The sequence below is a fragment of the Myxine glutinosa genome, chromosome 13 (genome assembly GCF_964187855.1).
Source record: "Myxine glutinosa chromosome 13, kmMyxGlut1.1, whole genome shotgun sequence".
NCBI lineage: Eukaryota > Metazoa > Chordata > Myxini > Myxiniformes > Myxinidae > Myxine > Myxine glutinosa.
The window spans coordinates 54,602,553-54,623,387 of record NC_136273.1 but is presented as its reverse complement, the minus strand read 5'-3'; the positions used below and the strand labels follow the sequence as shown (position 1 = coordinate 54,623,387).

The window sequence follows — 20,835 nt, the reverse complement described above, 5'->3', positions numbered from 1 at the left end:
ATACCACGCTGTTGGCAGAAAGTAAAGAGGACTTGATCAAACTACTGCAGACAGTGAAGAGGGAAAGTGAAAAATCTGGTCTTTGTTTAAACCTAAAAAATACTAAAATATTGTCAACTGAGAAGATCGACATGTTCAGATTGGAAGATGATCAGGTGGAAATAGTGGAAAGTTTCATCTTCCTGGTTCTAATATTGAAGAGAGTGGGAAATGTAGAGGAGAAACAAATGGACAGTTGGCATTGAGGAGAACAGCAATGCCAGGATTGACAAAGATCTGGAAAGACAAAGATGTGATAATACAAACCAAGAGGAGGCTGGTGATTGCTCGGGTATTTCCAGTTCCAATGTACGGATGTGAGTTGTGAACAGTGAAAAAGGAAGAAAGGAAGAAGATTGACGGTTTTGAAATCTGGTGTTGGAGGTGACTGTTAAACATTCCATGGACTGCAAGAAGAACAAACAAATCAGTGCTTGAAGAAAATCTGGAGAAGTCAACCATGCTGGGAATGGTTGAGCAAAGAAGAGGAAGAGGCAGACCTTGTATGTGCCTGATGGATGGGGTAAACGCTGCAACAAAGTTGTCTCAGCCAGATCTTCGACAAGCAGTGCAGGATAGGGATGTTTGGACATATGTGATCATGAATGTCACAATAGGTCGGCCACCACCTTACGGAACTAGATAACCAGATCCGACAGCGGTCCTACTAATTACCCACCGATACTGAATGGGCAGGAAATGTTTCCGACTGAAACTAGTAATCGTCGCTGAATATTTGCTGCTTTGAGTCATTTCTGCAGAAAACCATACATTTTATTTTATTGACAATTCTATTTGACAAGAACAAATGGCAGTCATATACATACAATATAATAAAGGAAAGGGAAGTAGAAATGAAAAAGAGGCTCCCAATAAATGCTGATAGATCCTGTTTGGGCAGGAAATTTGAGCATTAGGGTAGATCAAAAAATAAATAATAATCTTTGGCAATTATTAGCACCGTTACCTCCACCACCAAAGGTGGATGGAAGTTAGGTTTTCACCCCAGTCTGTCTGTTTGTCTGTCTGTCTGTTTGTGAGCACGATATCTCAAAAACGTTGTGGACAGATTCGGACGAAACTTGGTGGACAGGTTGGGTGTGTGGCCAGGAAGAATTCATTCAATTTTGGTGAAGATTTGAATCCGGATACGAGAGCTTTAAAAAAAAAAGTTTGAATGATTCTTCACCATTGAGTGATAGGGCCAAAAACGACATATAACGTAATATTTCAAAAAGTTGTGGACGACTTATGACAAAACTTGGTGGATAAGTTGGGCAAGTGACGAGAACAAGCCGACTAGATTTTGGTTCCAGTCCGGATCCAAATCTGGCCTATCAATGGGATCCAAAAAGTAACCTGTTCATCCTGGCGAAGATGTGCTCTCTACCGAGTGCTGTTCTAGTTTTAGAAAGTTTTTAAGTTTTTGTCCTTCAGTTTCAGAACGGGATTTCCACATGAGTTCCCACCTTTAATCATTTTACACACTATTTTGAAAACCGCATCCATTTGTGTCAAACCAAAACATCACTGTGTGTCATCATTGGTAACCTAATCTCCATGTTTATCCCCAGCGTGTTCGGGAGATGCCATTGGAAGAGGTTGTTACACTGAACGTGGACACCAATGTGTTGCATAGTCCCTTTGATGATCTCGCTGCTCTGCCCCATGATGTGGTAGGTGTGACAATTAACAGCATTGTTAACATGAATGGCAAGTTCAGTGGAAGGTGACAATGTTCAGTTCTTGTTACATTTGGGGGAAAATCTTTTTTGTACAGCGCTCCTTTCCTATGCCATTTCCAGACGCTGCATGACGTCATCACCGGGTTGTTTGTTTGTTTGTTTGTCCAAGCGATATCTCAGCCATCCTTTAAACGAGGAAGCTGAAATTTCGGCACAATCGTGAGCACGTTCTTTGGCAAAAACATCATTTTTTGTTTTTTGATTAATCAATTAATTGATTAATTAAGTACTTATTTATTTTCTTTCTCATCCTGACAATATCTCAGGAACTTTTTGAGCTAGGAAGCTGAAATTTGGACACAACAATGACCAAGCGATTTGGCTATAAAGGGTATGTTTGATGTATTGATTAATCAATTAATCGATTGATTATTTAATTATTCGATTAATGACTTGATTTCTTAAAAAATTTAAAGTTACAGATTCGGATGAAACGGTGGTGGTTTAGGTATTCTGTTAGCCAGTTGATTAATCATTTAATTATTTTACAATTATAATTTATTTATTTTTGGTATTAATCACTTATTTATTTTCTTTCTCATCTGGGCAATATCTCAGGCACCTTTTGAGTGAGGAAGCTGATATTCGACACGATAGTGACAAAGTGATGTGGCTATAAAGGATATTTTTGATTTATTGACGAATCAATTGATCGATTAATTATTTATTGATTCGTCAATTAATCAATTCATTATTTATTTTGGATTAATAACTTATTTAATTAATCTTCAAAAAGTTAAAGCTTCGGATGAAACACTCGTGGTTGAGGTATTCTATTAGCCAATTGATTAAGAAATTATTTTACAATTATTATTTATTGGTTCACCAGTTATCAAACAGAGTGACCACTATATTCGTCATGGGTGTGTGTCTGTCTGTGTGTCTGTCTGTCTGTCTGTCTGCAGCATAACTACCCGATGATATCATCCGATCTTGATGAAACTTGGGTGGGAGGTTGATATCATGATCTGGTTGTGTCCTGCCTAGAGTGGGCGTATTGCGCCCAAATTTGGGGCCACGCCCCAAAAATGTCTTTTTCGGGGGTAATCGAGTTCAAGCTACATCTTCTCCGAGGGAGTTGGTGGAATCTGACAGGGGTTTCGGTATTTGGTTAGGCCAATGTCATGTGTCTAGCCCCACGGAGCTCGATTTTTCATTTTCGCCCCAAGGTCAAGGTCACAAGGTCACGAAATTTAGAAAAGTCGATTTTTGATCGTTTTATTACATTGTTCGCTTCCTGTTCGGGTGAAATGTCATACATGATCTTATATTATCACATACATCATGAAATACAAGTTTTCCAACAAATTTCAGAATCTTTGACCTTTGAAGGTCACAAAGGTCAAAGTTTCAAAGTTGTCGGAATCGAACCGAATTTTCGGTATTGTGTAGCTAACTAACCTCATAACTGATTATACATTATTTTCTATCTCATTTCAAGGTCAGTAACCTTCGTTTTGACATTTCCTGGCCTGGCCTGTCTGGGCCTGTTTCGGTTATAGTCTGTCCTTTGTCATTGAATTCCGCTCACGCGTGAACCATCGTCGTCTCCTGACTTGTTGATTTTAATTATGCAATGAATCAATCAATTATTGCCCACCTCTCCCTCCCAATACCATCTCTATCTGATGCACGGCAGCATCGCCGGGCGCCGAAGGCTCCCCGGCAATGTCGCACGCTGGAGGATGCATTTATTTGTTTGGCATGGGAACGGTGTACTTGAATGTATCTGTGCTTGTTTTGTTTTTTAACCAGGAAGCAATAAATGTGATGTTTTCAGATTTTTTTTGGCTTAACTTATTTATATAAAAAGCAACACAACATAAAACAGTAAATGCAACCTCTGAATGTAGAGTAACTAGTACACCCTATGGGAGTGGCAGGAAGGGTCATGCTATTATCCTCTCCAGGGTATATAGATTACAGTAGATCTAGGCTCTGCTGCATTAGTCTGTGGTGGACACGATAAGCATATAATGCCTCAAGGAAGTCAGGAATCCTCCAGATTTCTTTCACTTTTGTGTTAAATAGCATGAGTGACTATTTAAAAAGGTAATCGTATGTGTTTGTGGCTTATAATATTTTTTTATTCCCGGTAGGCTTGCCCCATGATACGCTACGGTAAGCTATATTTATTCATGTTAACACAGAATTTCATGAAGGGGAGAGGGGATATTATTAGCATTAATATTGTTTTGTAATAACATTAATATTATGATATTATCATGATTGTTGTTACTTTATTAGAAGCGGCCTTGGAAAAATGCCACGATTAGCTATTTTAACATGGATATATGCACCCTAACACGGATTTCGCCCAAGGCAGAAAAGCCCCTTGTGAAGGGGGGCAAATGAAGTCCCTACAACCTCCATCGTGTGACCCTTGGTCTAACTGTCAAGTTTGGTTGAGATTGGATAAGTAACGACCAAATGTATCGCTGTCAGACAGACAAACACCAAATTGCCTATTTTAGTATGATCACTGTAGAAGACTTCAAAACACATTGCGATCCTCTACAGTCTATAGCATTGTAGTGTGGGGCTTCATTGTACACCGCTCCTTTCCTATGCCATCTCCAGGCATTGCAAATCGTCATTGCCGGGCACCAAAGGGGGCTCGGCAGTGACGCACGCTGAAAGAGAGTACTCAGTTTTCACTCTGGTTTCTTGTTTTCTTGTTTTCTTTCTTGGTTGTCCGGACGATATCTCAGCCATCCTTTGAGCTAGGAAGCTGAAATTTCGGCACAAGAGTGAGCAAGTCCTTTGTCAAAAACAGTATTTTTTTTTTTTGATTAATCAATAAATTGAGGAGTTATTTAATTATTAGCGATTAATTAAGTACTTATTTAATTAATCAAATTTCCTTTCTCTTCTGACCATTAACTCAGGCACCTTTTGAGTTAGGAAGCTGACATTTGGACATGCCAATGACCAGGTGATTTGGCTGCAAAGGGTATTTTTGATTTATTAATTAATCAATTAATCGATTAATTATTTAATTATTCGATTAATGACAAAAACATTTTTTTTTTTTAAGTTACACATTCTGATGAAATAGTGGTAGTTTATGTGTTCTCTGACCAAATTGATTAATAATTTAATTTTTTATGATTATTATTTATTTATTTTCATTATTAATCATTTATTTATTTTCTTTCTCATTTGGCCAATATCTCAGGCACCTTTTGAGCTGGGAAGCTAATATTTGGACATGAGTGACCAAGTGATGTGGCTATCAAGGATATTTTTGATTTATTGATTAATCATTTCATCTATTAATTATTTATTGATTAATCGATTAATTATTTATTGAGTAATCAATTAATTATTTAATTTTTTATAAATGACTTATTTAATAAAATTTCTAAAAGATACATCTTCGGATGAAGCACTAGTGGTTTAGTTATGCGATTAGCCAATTGATTATGAAAATATTTTGTGATAATCTTTTATTGATTTTAATTATACAATTAATCAATCAATTAGTGTACACCTCTCCTTCCCAATGCAGCCTCAATGAGCTGCACTGCGGTATTGCCGGGCGCCGGAGGCGCCCCGGCAATGCCGCGCTGCAGCATATTTAATTATTTGGCATGGGGCGGTGTACTTTGAATGTATGTGTACTTGTTTACTGTTATTTTCGAAAGAAAGTGCCCCTTTTCTCCACACATATCTGGTTGCTGGTCGCGGCAGACAGATGTTCCCTCAGAAAGGCCATTTGTATGGGAAAAACGTCCTTGGACCGGAAAAATGACCTCGCAAGACGAGTGGTCGTAATATAGTGAGGCGTCACCTAAGAGAGGGACCACTGTGGTGGTGCCTTTACAAACGTGCGTCAAAGCTGCTATGCAGTTGCTCTTTGAGGACTACATTCTCACAGCATATCTAAAGCTTTGCAAATTGTGACCAGTACCACATTTTATGACAATTTAAATCAAAGTTAACTAAATGATGAAATACAGCATTTGACTTTTTTTTATTTGCATCAAATTAATTTGTTTGCACTGAAGTTTTAATGAATATAATTGATCACTCTTATTTTTCTTGTTTCCTCTGTTCCTGCTTTAACCCCATACGACACTTAGGTTTCCTCCCTAAAGAGCCGCTTGAAGAGGCAGTCAACGGAGACGGGAGATGGAGTGGCACGTGCTTTCCTTCGCACACAAGCATCGCTCTTTGGAGGTTATCGTGAAGCACTGCGTTTTGTTCCTGTAAGTAGTGCACAATACCAGCACGTGTGTGTGTGTGTGTGTGTGTGTGTGTGTGTGTGTGTGTGTGTGTGTGTGTGTGTGTGTGTGTGTGTGTGTGTGTGTGTGTGTGTGTGTATATGTATATATACATATATATATATATATATATATATATACATATATATATATATATATATATATATATATATATATATATATATATATGTGTGTGTGTGTGTGTGTGTGTGTGTGTATATGTGTGTGTACATGTGCGTGTGTGCTCATCCCTGTTTGTCAGTGGCTTTTTATTTGCATTTTATTTGTTGGAGCTTCAGTTATATCAATTTTTACTTGGTGGCGTAATGATTAGAGTGACTGCTCTAAGTCTAAGGGATCGGTGGTCCGAACCCTGGCCGAATCATGAGAAAGACTTTTAAAATGGTCTGTACTGCTTCCTTGCTTGCTGCTCAATATTTAAAAGGGTACAGCATAGACAAACAGCCACAGGTTGGTGACCATTGTGCATGATTAATAGGCCAAATGACCTCCTCCTGCATTTTTTTTTTTTTTTTTTGTATACAGAGTCGAGGCTCGTGAAAGAGCTAACATTTATCAAACAAACAAATCAAACAAACAAGCAAACAAAGTATATAAAAAGGGGAGCGGTCGACAAGATGGGGAGAGAAGGGGAGGAAGCACACAAACACACCATCTGAGAGCAGGGACATCGGGAGATGTTTTTGGAGGGAGAGGGCCTGGGGGGAGGCAGGATAGGTATAAAACGCAAGGACACCAAGGACTTCCAGGAAAGAAGTCAAAAGTCACCTCAAAAAAGTGGATTTGGGGTGAAATTAGCGGGGGTAGAAAAGATCAAGGTTTTGGATTGGGGAAGATAAGAGATGGTGGTGAACAGCCGTTTTAAAGACCTGGAGGGAGGAGTGGGATTGAAGAGAGTGAGGGAGTTTGTTCCAGAGGTGGGAGAAAAGAGGAATGAAGGAGTGAAGGTGAGCAGAGAGTCTTGATTTTGGCAGTTTAGCCATAAGAGGGTTGCAGGCAGATCTTGTGCGACCTGCAGGAATATTTGGGGGACAGAGCCCAGAGAGAGCTGGGGGAGCAAGACCGGAGAGGAGTCGGTAGAAGACGGAAAGACCACCAACCTGCCTGCGGTGATTAAGTGAAAGGCCCTCGGAGTTAGCTTCATCGCGGGAGATTCCAATGATTCTGAACGCTTTGGTTTCAACAGCGTGAAGACGAGCTAGGTGTGAGGCAGGAGCACCAGCCCAGAGGGGAGAGCAGTACTCCATTGAGCTGCGGATGAAAGCCTTGTATGTGGTGAGGAGCTCAGGTGTGCCAAGGAAGGACTTCGCACGACGGAGGATGCCCAGTCGGCGACTGGCTTTGGAGGCCATTGACCTTCCTTGTAACGGAACTCCCATTATCAATTTTCTTGATCATTTTACTTAAGGGTTCCAAATAATTGAGGACAGTGGAAGGGAAGGTGGTGTCCTTGGAAATTCATAATCTTCTTTTTATTTTGTCATTGACTATCATCCGAAGTTGATTCTTTCATTTTGTTTTTTGATCCACTGATTCGTTCATGGTATGTTACATTTTCCTTGGTTCTTCTTAAATTCCTTTGCAGAATCCTTTTTATTTTGTTAGTTAGCTAATGTGTGTGTACCAATATGTGGATAGTTCCTTAAAATGCATCAAATGGAAGGTAAGAAATGTGCCCATCGATCATAGTTTCAGAACAATTTTTTTCTGATAGACCATAAAGATTCAAGATTTTATTGTGCATTGTAATGTCTATGTCCCTTTTGTTTTTCCGCCCTTGTGTACACTACTTTATGTTCACTCCTACCCCTTCTCTTTTCTTTTAAAAACAATCCCTTGATATACCTTGACATCAATACCCTCCCCGCTCCTTCACTCTTTGTATCCTACCCCTGATTTTGTCATTCAGGCTGTTTCAGTCATCCTCATTCATATTACCAATTCCTAAGACAAGGTGCATAACCAGTACTGCTCTTAGCCAGAGGCGATTTCCTTCAGCACCAGCTACTTCTCGCCTACCCCCAACACACCCTTCATGCCACCCCTCCTCTGCCTTCTCACTTCACCCCTCCATCAGCCGCGTGCTTTGTCTGCACCATGCGGTGCGCCCGCCGTTTCGCGTCGGAACCGGAGTCTCTTGGGATTTCATTAGCACGTGTAAGCCACAGCTGAAACCGACAGAGGGAGAGGTGGGGTAACCAGGGAGGGGATTGCGGGGGCGAGACCGCCAAGACAGGGACGGGGAGTGAGGGTGAAGAGGGGAAGCTTGGGGCGGGGCAGCGTGTAAAATGCTCGTTAATTAATCTCTCTAACGAGCAGGCGAATTGAACGGGGGCAGACACCTTGTGACAAACTGAAGCCTGCTTTGCCATCAGGCAAAGCCCCCACAGGCAGCCCACCCCCAAAGGCCGCCGAAGGGTAATGGTTGCACATACGATGAGCGCCGAAGGCAACCTGCTCTCTTGCCAGAGATGGCCTTGAACACACGGGGTATTTGATATAGTCTGTATGGAATCAACTGATGAAAATGCAATAGCAGATTTTTCTTTTTTTAATCCCTGTATAATGATCATATGAGAATAGGAAAAAAAACAATATAATGAGCCATTCATGAACAGCTGTTTCAGTAAGAAGATTTTAGTCATTATATTAATGGTTTAGAAAAGCAAATAAACTTTGCCAAATCAAGTGAAAATGTGCCTGTAGAAGAAAAAGATTTTTTACTAGTACGCATAGGTAAAGTGTCCAACTGAAGGGGGCTGCGCTCAGTTCCCTAACCTTCTTACTGCAGCGTTAATGAAGCTCTATGAAATGACTGATGCTGCCCTTGCTGAGAGAGCCTCGTTTGGGAGTTGAGGGATGAGGGTAGGAGGCGAGGCAGCGGTGATCGCGCGGGGGTATTGTGGGGGATTGTGGCTTCGGTTAAAGCATAAAAAGGAGGCCTTTTGTGCAAAGCTAGTTTTTTATGCACCAAAAGCAAAAGAAGAAAGGACAGCAAGAGTGTGCCAATGGCTGGGTTTTTATTGCCTTTGATTCCGTTTTGTGTGTACAAAAAACCCCTTTAAAATCCAAATAAGGATCAGCATGGTTGCTCCCTTTTCCTTCTTTTTCTCGTTTTCTTTCTTGGCAGAATGTTGCCCACTTCGATTAATCACCGCCATCAGAAGCAGCTTTTGCTTCCCTTGCTTTCTTTTGCAACCTCAGTGCCAAAAACTCCAGTGTACCAAGAACATGTTGGATAGATCACGTGGGGACTTGAGATGATGAGATTCATGTTTGTCTGTATTGTTTGTTTACATGTTTCATTGTTGTGTTTGTTTACATGTTTCATTGTTTTGTTTGTTTACATGTTTCATTGTTTTGTTTGTTTACATGTTTCATTGTTTTGTTTGTTTACATGTTTCAATGTTTTGTTTGTTTACATGTTTCATTGTTTTGTTTACATGTTTAGTTCCTTTGTTTTGTAATTGTATTTGACGTCGTCTTCTTGTTGTGCTTTTAATAGGCCAGCATTTGGTTTAACAGACCTTTTAAGACCCTTTTTAGACCTTTTAGACATTTACATCCTTTGGACCCCTTTAGACCCTTTACACCCCTATAGACACCTTGCACCTGAAGACCCTTTTGACCTTTGGACTGTTTAGAGCCTTTCAACACCTTAGACCCCTCTACACCCTTTACATCTTATAGATCCTTTAGAACCTTTAGACCCCTTAGACTGTTTCGTTTAGACCCTAACTACTATTGTAATGTACCCTTTAGACCCCTTCGAGACCATAGACCCTTTAGACCTTTAGATCCCTTATGACCCTTTAAGTCCCTATTGACTAGACCCCTTATGACCCTTTAAACCCCTATAGACCATAGACCCTTTAGACATTTACACCCTTTAGATCCCTTAGACCTATAGACGCTTTGGAGGTTTAGACCTTTAAGACCCTTTCAACACTTGAGAAAGTTTCAACACTTTTCACCGGACAAAAACGAATGGAAATTTTAAAATAAATTCAGGACACGCTTCAACGTACATAGTTTTCACTGCGTGAATACAATCGTATTATCAGGCCTTTCAGCCCCCACAGGCACATCATTTTCCATCGAATGAAACTGAAAATAAAATTTATCATGTCATGTACCCCGACTACAAGTTCCACCCTCCATCGGGAGACAAACTACTTGTCCCACTTGGGACTATTCATTTTGTCCACTGTCTGTGTTTTCAGTCACAATTCGCATTGCAGAACCCTTCATCACCTGGGGCTACCCCAATCTCAAATACGTTCCTGAACTGATCTACAAATGTGGCTATGGGAAGATTCATAAGCAGTGCATTGCGCTTACTGAGAACTCGCTGGTTGAGCGCTGCCTCGGTCGCTACGGCATCATCTGCATGGAAGACCTGATTCACAAGATCTTCATGACGAGCAAGAATTTCAAGGCTGCCAACAACTTCCTGTGGCTATTCAAGTTGTCAGCACCACGCGGTGGGATGCGCAAGAAGACGAATCATTTTGTGGAAGGTTACGATGCAGGCAAAAGTACTGTTTCCGGTCACAACGCTTTGATTTCTATGTTCAAGTTCGTTGGGATTGTCAGGTTGTAGGTTGATTAAAGAAAGAGACGATTTCTGAAGGCCAATGTTTGGAGATGTTGCCGCAGATTTCTTCAAAAAAATAAGTCGAGAGACATTTGCTTCTTTGCCTGAATCTTCATGCGGTAAATCTCCCAGTTGCATGCAATCTCATTGTTGATTCCTCTGGCCACTTTAGCCGACCTATCATATTGGTTGTCATTTTCCTCAAAAAATTTCGTCGCTGCTTGAATGTGAGAAAAAACCTCATCCAATTTCTTCATCGTCAGCTTACTTTTTCATCTTTCTGTTGATCTTTTTTCTCTTCCTTGTCCTCTTCACTTGCTCTCCGGTGATCCAGTGCCATGAGATCTTCATTGCTCAGGTTTTCAGAGTGAGACACCAATAACTCCACCACATTAGTTTCGCCAACTTCGTGGAAGCCAATGTCCTGGGCAAGTTCTACGATGTCCTTCTTGACAGCTTCTGTGTCAAATCCCACTAAGTCATGGACAATGCCAGGCATAAGTTTGCGCCGCACGCCATTCATGCATTTTTTGGGTTACGTTGTCCCAAGTGCTTTTGATGATGGAAATGGCATCTCTGATGTTGAATGAATTCCAAAACTGCATGAGGGTGGGCTGACCTTCACCTTTGGTCTCCTCTATAAGTCGATGAAAAGTCCTCCTCAGTTAATAAGTCTTGAAGGCTGCGATGTCACCTTGGTCCATCAGCTGCAGCAGAGAGGTTGTGTTGGGGGGCAAAAACACAACCTTGACTTGAGGGCAGATTGTCTCAAAAGCTAAATTATGAGGAGTTGCATTGTCCATGAGGAGGAGAATTTTATCGTCGATATTCTCCCTCCTGCAGTAGCTATTGAAGGCAGGCAGAGCATAATCGACCAGCCACTCTCTCAAGATATCACTGTTGACCCATGCCTTTCTGTTGCTCTTCCAGATGACAGGAAGACTGGACTTAGCAATGCCCTTTAAGGCCCATGGATTGTCGCTATGATAGATAAGCAAGGGGTTGAGCTTAAAATTCCCTTCCGCATTGCCACCAAGCAGAATGGTAAAGTGGTCCTTGGAAGCCTTGAAGCCCGATGCTCTTTTTTTCTTCACGAGAAATAAAGGTTTTTGTGGGCAACCGTTTCCAATACAGCCCTGTTTCATCCACATTGAATATCTTTATGTTTGTGGGAAATGTTCCCTTCGTTCCCTGAATATCTGCTAAGGAATGAAGCAACTTTCCTCAATGACCACCTTCAGTTCTTCCGGAAAACTGTCTGCTGCAGCCATGTTTGCTCCTGCAGCTTCGCCAGTCAATGCATGGTTATGAAGGTTGTGACACTTCTTGAAGCAGTCAGACCAGCCACGGCTTGCAGATAATGGGTCTGAGGTTGACAATTCACCCTCCTGCTCCTGCAGAAGTACATAAAGACTCCTTACTTTATCCGTTATTATTAATTGGCCTAGAGGTCTTCTTTTCAGTCTCACCCCAAAGGGGATGAGATTATTGCAATATAGTCTGGAGGCACTTCCAGGAAATGTGACAGTAGGGGTACACTCATGTTACAAGCTGGCAACAATGTTTTTCTGAAAGCCCAGACCTCTAGGAACCCAAAAAGTCTTGTTGCCAGCTTGGGAAATGGTTTGGACCAGATTTGTGGCCATTTTTCAAAATGGCCGCCTACATTTTTGGTGTTTTCTAATATTTGAGCTCTAGAACTTATATCTGGCTGTCTTAAAGGTCTCTAGGGTTATGACCTTATAACATATAGTCATACAACAATCCTCACCCAAATTGGGGTGCATGGCATATCTATAAGTGGTTTTATTGAAGCAAAAAGGCAAAAATATGCCTGAAAAACGCCTTCATTTTGATTTTTCCAAATCACTAAATTGCATACTGTGAAGTTGTTCTTTGGTCAATTTCTTTCAAAATAGTTTTAAAATTTGCCCAGATCCCTCCTCTTCATTAGCAAATCTTCAGGAATATACCCAAGTTCTCAGAAAATATGTTTTATGCATGATCAGCTACCCCTACCCCCTAAATCACAAAACGTGCCAATTTTCAATATTTCCAGATTCCAACCAATATCATTGTTGTATGACTTTTTCTCATCATGATAGGTCCAAATTAACTTACTCTATGTGATTAGGTGTTAATAAAAATTGAATTTCACACTTTAGTGAAAATCCAAGATGGCTGCCAAATGGCCAATAAAATATAATATTTCACATTATGACGTTAAGTTAAGGTAATGCAGTCTACCATTTGATACCAACACATTTTTGAGACATAATATATTGCAATAATGATGCTTTCCTTTGTATCCTTCCTCAGGTCCTGCCTGCCCGAATCATCATTTTAACATAATTGTTGTGTTAACAATGTACTATAACATATTGCTTGTTGCATGTGCTGTAAATAGCTTTCAGTGTTGTGGTAGACATAGTCTTTGTCTCTTTCCAGATATGAATGAAGATGGAACCTGTAGCTGTGATAGGCGGGAGACGGAAGAGAGAATCAGTTGCACTGGACATCGACTGGAGCACATGCTTCATTTGCCAAGGCAACAGAAAAAATGAAAAGACAACCAAGCCCACAGATGTTGGTCTCGAACGCTTTAAAGACTGTGTGATTACGAGACAGAAATACCATGACCATGAGTACATCTCAACACTTGACAGAATACAGAGTATTGACCTTGATGATGAAAAAGAACACATAGTATGGCACAGGGGCTGTTATTCAAAGTTTACACATGCCAACCATATTGAGAGACTGAAAAATCGGCATGAAAAGGAAGCAAAGGACTCGTGTGACCAACCATCTACATGCATTCGCCCCTCTTCTAGAGCATCAGTTGCTTCAGTGTCCTGGGACAAATGTATTTTCTGTCAGGAGGATAAGGCAGGAAAGCAATTGAGGAATGTAGCCACTTTAGAGACCTCAGACAGAATACTAAATGATGCTCAAAAGAACAAGATTATGAGATGCCGGTTGGCAGGAATAAGTGACCTAATAGCTGCTGAAGGGAAGTACCACCTTCCTTGTTATGTAACCTTCAGGAGGAAGTCTGAGTCAACTGTGGTAGAAGAAGGCCCAGAATATCCACCAGATGTTTGTTTCAACAAAATGATCGAGGAGGTGGATGCTGGGCTGTCTGGAGGAGACATCTATACCATGAAAACCATCTGGCACCAATACTGTTACATGATGAGAAGAGACTTCAGTGTCTGTGTGGAGCAATGTGACCGACAGAGTTACAAAGCATTCAAGAACAAAGTCAAAAGGGTATTAGGAGATAGGGCAGATTTTGTACAGTCCATGAATCAACAGGATTCACTTCTAGTCTTCCCACTAATTCAAACAGGTATTGTTGTTCAGAACTTAGCAGAGATGGCAGATGAGCTAGAACAAAGTGAGATACAAGATTCTGATGAAACCTCCCAGCACATTCCATCTTTCTCAGCCGAAACAAAGGACAAGGAACTCTTGAGTTGGCTTTACAGAGTGGCAGTCAAAATGAGAAATGACATCAAGACAATGCCAGGACACTCAGATATTGGAGACATCAATACTGAAAGTGCACAGAAGGTGGTTCCTGAAAGCCTTTACATTTTCCTACGCCTGCTGTGTGATTGTGACAGCATATTTGAAGATTCTGAAGGGACCTCCGAAGGTGATGATGATGGAGAAAGCAAAAGGATTTTGAGCATAGCACAGGACATAGTATGTTTGGCATCTGGTGGCAGAAAGCAGACACCAAAGCAACTAGGGCTAGCTCTCACTGTTCACCAAGCAACAAGGTCCAAGGACTTGGTGCAACTAATGCATGCTGCAGGACATGGTGTTAGTTATGAAACTGTAAGAAGAGCTGACACTGCCCTTGCAAACTCTGTCTTGGCCAGATATGTTGAGCAAAACAACACAATAATACCCCTGAATTTTGCACAAGCTACCTACCAAGGATACATCAGATATGCTAATGATAACATTGACATCATAGAGGAGACCCTTGACGGTCAAGGCTCCTTTCATGCCTCACAGTCTGCTGCCTTTCGAAGAAGCATACCTGGCGAAAAGACCATTGCACCTGATGTCAAGTCAAGCAGTAGCAGATCTGTAACTGTGCCAGAGCATTTCAATGAGATTCAACCTTCAGGCATGGGCACCCAGAAACCCGAAGCAACATTTCCAGTAGCTGTGAAAGCTGATTGGTATATGGAATCGGATGCCCAGGTTATCTCTGAGGCTATGGCCATAGATGTGTCATGGCTCCTTGCACGTCAGTCTCACACCGAGGACCAGCATGTTCCAGGCTGGACAGCATTTAACCAGCGTGTGTCTGATGTGAATCCAGCAAAGACTACAGTAGGGCCTATGCCGATAATCAATGAGCCTGCACATGAGTTTGACACCATCTGGACAGTGATTCAAAACTGCCAAAGGATGACTGCTGCACTAGGGCAAACGTATACAGTACTTACCTTTGATGAGCAACTGTACTGTAAAGCCAAGATGTTGCAGTGGGCCAAACCAGGCAAATGCAAAAACCTAGTGGTGATGCTTGGTGGTTTCCATATTCAAATGAATTTCACCAAGGTTATTGGACAGTACATGGCAGATTCCGGCTTGAAGGACATTCTGGTAGAAAGTGGTGTGTATGGCGAGAACACTGCACAGAACATCCTCAACGGGAAACAATGGAACCGCACAATCCGTGCCCACAAGCTTGTGTTTGAGGCATTATGGCGAATTCTGTGGCAGAAGATCCTACATTGGCTGAATGAAAATGAAGTACAGATTGATGCAGAAATCAATCAGGTATCAGAGGACCTTTCGAGAGCTTTCCAGCAGGCAGACGATGAGGCCATCTACAGTGCTCTGAGGCGTCTGGTGCCCAAGGCCTACCAGGTCAGTGCCCTAATAGAAGACATGGACAGGGAACACGAGGCAAATGTGTGGCCAATGTGCCAATGTGCCACATGTGCCACATGCCAATGTGCCAAATCCAGGAATCCCCAATCCAACAACATCCGGCTGGTACCTTGAGGACAACCAGCTGATGCCCCGTCTCATGACCAAGGAAGGGCTCACAGCAGAATGTGTCAAAATTGCGACGTGTGCATGTACCTCAAAGGCCCGTCCATGTCTAACTGGCAGGTGCAACTGTAGGAAAAATGGATTGCGGTGCACATTGGCATGCAAATGTGCAGACTTATGCAGGAACCCCCTCAATGACTCTGATAGTGATTAGACGACATGCATGGAAACTTGAGTATATTCCATAATGTCATATTGTTACTATGCTGGCTGTATTTGACGTAATGTAACTAGTCTTGCTTCAGCTCTGTTCCACCAATGTATTACTAGTCTATGATATGACTGTATCCCACATTCTGTCACTTATGTATGAATAGCCAGATTAGCTTGTTGGGTATGACTTTGTTAATTCAGTGCCAAATATTTGTTTAGTTTAAAGGTGCAAGCATTGCATTGACGTTTGTATTGTTTGGATCAGTGTAACATAATAATGTTTGCATTATGTATACAAGTTATGTATGTTTATTTTTGTTTTACATTAAATAATATAGCTTATATTTTACAATCTTCTATGTCTTCATTTATGTAAGTGCCTTGTTTGTCAGCTATGTTGGAACTAATATACTCCGCAAACAAGGCACTTCCAAATCCACACTACTTTCCTGAAATTCAAATGTTATAAAACATAAATTTTACATAAAGTCCCCCTCTAAAATAATACATCTTCAACTCAACAAGACTCTTTCACATACATGTGACCTATAGAATAGTAGTGCCTCATATATTTAGTATAAATGGAACATTTTAGAAGTGCCTCTGAATGAAATTGCAGTCTTATGGTCTCGCGCCACCAAATATTCTATGGCCATTTGGCAGCCATCTTGGATTTTCACTAAAGTGTGAAATTCAATTTTTATTAACACCTAATCACATAGAGTAAGTTAATTTGGACCTATGATGATGAGAAAAAGTCATACAACAATGATATTGGTTGGAATCTGGAAATATTGAAAATTGGCACGTTTTGTGATTTAGGGGGTAGGGGTAGCTGATCATGCATAAAACATATTTTCTGAGAACTTGGGTATATTCCTGAAGATTTGCTAATGAAGAGGAGGGATCTGGGCAAATTTTAAAACTATTTTGAAAGAAATTGACCAAAGAACAACTTCACAGTATGCAATTTAGTGATTTGGAAAAATCAAAATGAAGGCGTTTTTCAGGCATATTTTTGCCTTTTTGCTTCAATAAAACCACTTATAGATATGCCATGCACCCCAATTTGGGTGAGGATTGTTGTATGACTATATGTTATAAGGTCATAACCCTAGAGACCTTTAAGACAGCCAGATATAAGTTCTAGAGCTCAAATATTAGAAAACACCAAAAATGTAGGCGGCCATTTTGAAAAATGGCCACAAATCTGGTCCAAACCATTTCCCAAGCTGGCAACAAGACTTTTTGGGTTCCTAGAGGTCTGGGCTTTCAGAAAAACATTGTTGCCAGCTTGTAACATGAGTGTACCCCTACCACCTTTTCTAGGCCACTTTTGGGGATATGCCTCCAGACTAATATATTTTCACTTTAAAAATGTTCTTCTATGCAACTGCTTGTCCGATCAATGTGAAACTTTAAACATGAGGGACTTCTCATGGAGAATATTTTATTGCTAACTCTGATGTCATAGGTCATATGGTATGGCAGCCATATTGGATTAAAGGGAAAAAAATGAACATCACCCATGTCTTTGAAAGGACTCTTTGTCTCTATTTAGAACAGTCTTTAGAATTTATAACAATAAAAAACACCCACAAAAAAATGTTCCCCTCACTCTTCTCCGCGAAATTATATTTTTCAATACAATGATACATTTTACCTGCTTCATGAGTAGAACGCACTTTCCCGTCGGGGATGTTCACTTTCTCTTTTATGCTGAATCTCTGCTCTTTCACATCTCTTCTGCTTGTCCAGGTTATAGTTTTCATTGTTGAGTCAGATGGCACTTTTACTGCTATGACACAGTGTGAACATCGTCTTCACTGCAGAAAGCATAGTTGCTATTCATTTTGACACACATTACAGATTCACCGTGTAGCCACACAGGCTTAAGTCTCAACCTTTGATGGGTGTGTGTCCCTTTATCACTTCTTTTTCCATTATGGACATGTAAATGGAAGAGCGATGATTGATGCTTTGTATTTCGATTAAAAAAATTCTTGCAATGTGATGTGTGTGTGTGTGTGTGTGTGTGTGTGTGTGTGTGTGTGTGTGTGTGTGCGTGCGTGCGTGCGTACATGTGAATGCACATATGCGCAGGGACAGCCAATCACGTTCTGTGATAAAGCTTTCGTTGAACACAAGTCTGTGAGTGCACGGTCCTTCTTGCAAAATGCAACTCAGCTGCAGCTTTTCAAACAGGTAAGAAAATTGTCTTTTGCCCTGCCTTCTTAGTTCAAAAGGGTATGATTACATGTGAACAAATGCAAAGTTTATATGGATATTAATTAATTTAAGTGAAATGGTTTTTCCACAGTGATGTGAAATATACACTTCTCCACAATAACACAAAATGCACACTCATCCACATTAATACAAAGAAAAACTATTTCAGTTAGGAAAATAGAATTTTGAGCATCCGGTATTTAAAATTTATTCATGCACAAAGACCTGAAAAGGGAGTTGAAAGAACAGTTGTCCCACAAGTAGTCCCTTGGTGCATAAAACTGCAAGTGTAAAAATCAAATCCGTAAGTTGGCAAAGTGAGGCAAATGTTTGAGTGAAGTTTTGCAAAGCTGAGCATTTTAATATTCATATGAAGAAAAAGGTTATTGCACGATGATATTAGTAAAGTGGTGAAAAGGTCACAGAAATTACCAAAAATCACATTTCGCGATGGTCAGTACCATATTAAGAATTGCTTTCCATTGGGTAGACCTCAAAAGAGAGCACTCACCTTTCCAGCCCTAAAATAGTGCAGCAGATCCACAACATAACTTTGTGTGTATTATCCTTTGTGGTTTTTAACGGCGTAGCCCATCGGGCAGAGCTGTCTAGAACAGTGTTTGTCCGTATGTATGTATGTATGTATGTATGTATGTATGTATGTATGTATGTCCCCTCAAACATATACCAATCAGAGCTGAGAATCTGGTCACATGACAGGGTGATGTGATTACGTCTGATGTCATTACGGTGGCTGACTCTCCACACACCGCCATTTTGATTTATATGCCATTCATGCCGAACATATCGTCGAACCTGTCATATATCACAATCGCCATGCTCTACCTTTACGTTTTTCATTCAGTGTGAAACACAAACAAACCGATTGTTAAAATGACCATCAAATATCGAAAGAATCGGTGTTATGTCTCTTCCAACAATACGGTTCGGTACGTATAGGCCTTCGGCGTTATGCTTCACCTTCGGACCGCTTCGGACAAATTAAGCCCAGGTTTCTTAATACAGTAGTGTATCGTTTCAGTATTATTGTTTTCGTAATAATAATAATAGTATATCCCAATGTCCCAATGAAGAATATTTTAATCCCAATGTTGTGAATGGAAGGTTAATGGATTGAAGCGGTGTATGGTTCATGATCAATGATGATCGGTGTTCTGCACTAATCTATCTATAATGCCAGTAATCTCTGTGTGTCTGTCTGTGTGTCTGTGTGTTTGTCTGTGACCGCTGTTTCTCGACAACCACGGGTCCGATATACTTGAAACTTGCCAGGTATATTGCTGGGGACCCGAGGATGTGCCTTTTCAAGGTTTGTAATTAATCGGACAAGTACCTACCGAGCTATGTCCAAAAAACGCTTCAACCAATCAGAGAGCAGCGAGCTATCACGTGTGCCGAACCGTTAATGCAATGCAAGCGTTAATGCGTTAATGCAAGGCTTTTCTTTTTTTCCCTCTTCTCTTTCTACTTTTCCTTGCGATTAAATTGCAAACAGCCAAAATACGTTGGCGCTAATTGAATAATTGGCCATTAACACTAAAATAATCGTAACTGCGATATGCCAACTTCCGGACAGTGCAGCCTTCCATGTTGTTGTTGTTTGCAGCAGCTGTTTGCAGCAAGGCAAGGCTTTTCTTTTTTTCCCTCTTCTCTTTCTACTTTTCCTTGCGATTAAATTGCAAAAAGCCAAAATACGTTGGCGATAATTGAATAAATGGGCATTAATAGATAGATAGATAGATATGCGATATGCGAACTTCCGGACAGTGTGCGCGTTACGAGCTGACCGCCATTACGGTACGTAATTCGATTTCTTATGCGCATTATTTCTCCCAATTCAGTCAGAGCGAAGGGCGGAAGCGAAGAGCGTTGTTATTTTTTGTTTACGGGCGTACGGGCGGGGTAGAGCGTACGGGTAGCGTTTTTTTTTTTTTTGGGCAAGGAACGGGCACCCACGTACGGGCAATGCCCTAGTATTAATAACCGAGGAAGTAAGGAATTCACCTCGGTTTTTTTTATCGTAATATCATTTTCGAAATAATGATAATGTAACGTTAATATTATAGTAAATCTAATCATAACACTAATCCCTTCGTAGTGATTGCAAACGTACTGGAAGTTAAAATATATCATCTTCTACGTATTAAAGAGGCGGCAGTTTTGTGTCTGTTATGTCATTACGACGGCTGACTCCACCGACCGACATTTTAATTTACACGTATACCCACACCCGCTCACTACGGGAGCTGCAGAAAGGGTCATTCCTCTTTGGGGTATATATATTACAGTCGATCTATGGTCGGGTCTCAAGAACATTGGGTGTGTGTTTATTTACCAAGTTTCTTGTGGAGAGATCGCCAAGTGGTTTCAGCATTCGAGCAAGCACTCCATTCAAAACCGTTAAGGAACGGCTGGCTTGGCAAGCGCTAGCTAGCTGCTTGGGAAATGTTGCACACCTCCAACGCTTGTAGGGTATATAGATTACAGTAGATCTTCCCTCAGTTCTGTAAGTAAAACCTACCTCATGGATGTCGGGATTCCTCCAAATTTCTTTGTTGAATGTTATAAACTGCATTAGCGACTGTTTAAAAAGCTAATCAGGTGTGTTTGTGGTTTATAATATTTGACAAGCCTGGCTATGCCGCTGTTCGACTTTTGGTCTTGTTTTGTTTCAATGTTGGAGGCTCCAGTCACGGACTATATAGTCCTCATCAGGGCC

At 40.8% G+C, this 20,835-nt stretch overlaps 1 protein-coding gene across 6 annotated transcripts in view; it reads left to right on the top strand.

The window, feature by feature from the left end:
- The window catches only part of LOC137438361 (DENN domain-containing protein 1A-like), a 386,103-nt gene that overhangs the window by 294,427 nt on the left and 70,841 nt on the right, over window positions 1-20,835 (top strand). For all 6 annotated transcript variants that reach the window (XR_013621219.1, XR_013621220.1, XR_013621218.1 and 3 more), the window contains 3 exons: window positions 1,614-1,715; window positions 5,870-5,995; window positions 17,970-18,071. Coding sequence is in view for 3 of the 6 variants with exons in the window: in XM_078767519.1 (XP_078623645.1) it covers window positions 1,614-1,715; window positions 5,870-5,995; window positions 17,970-18,071 (330 nt within the window). In the remaining 3 variants the exon portion in view is untranslated. The remainder of the gene's footprint in view (window positions 1-1,613; window positions 1,716-5,869; window positions 5,996-17,969; window positions 18,072-20,835) is intronic.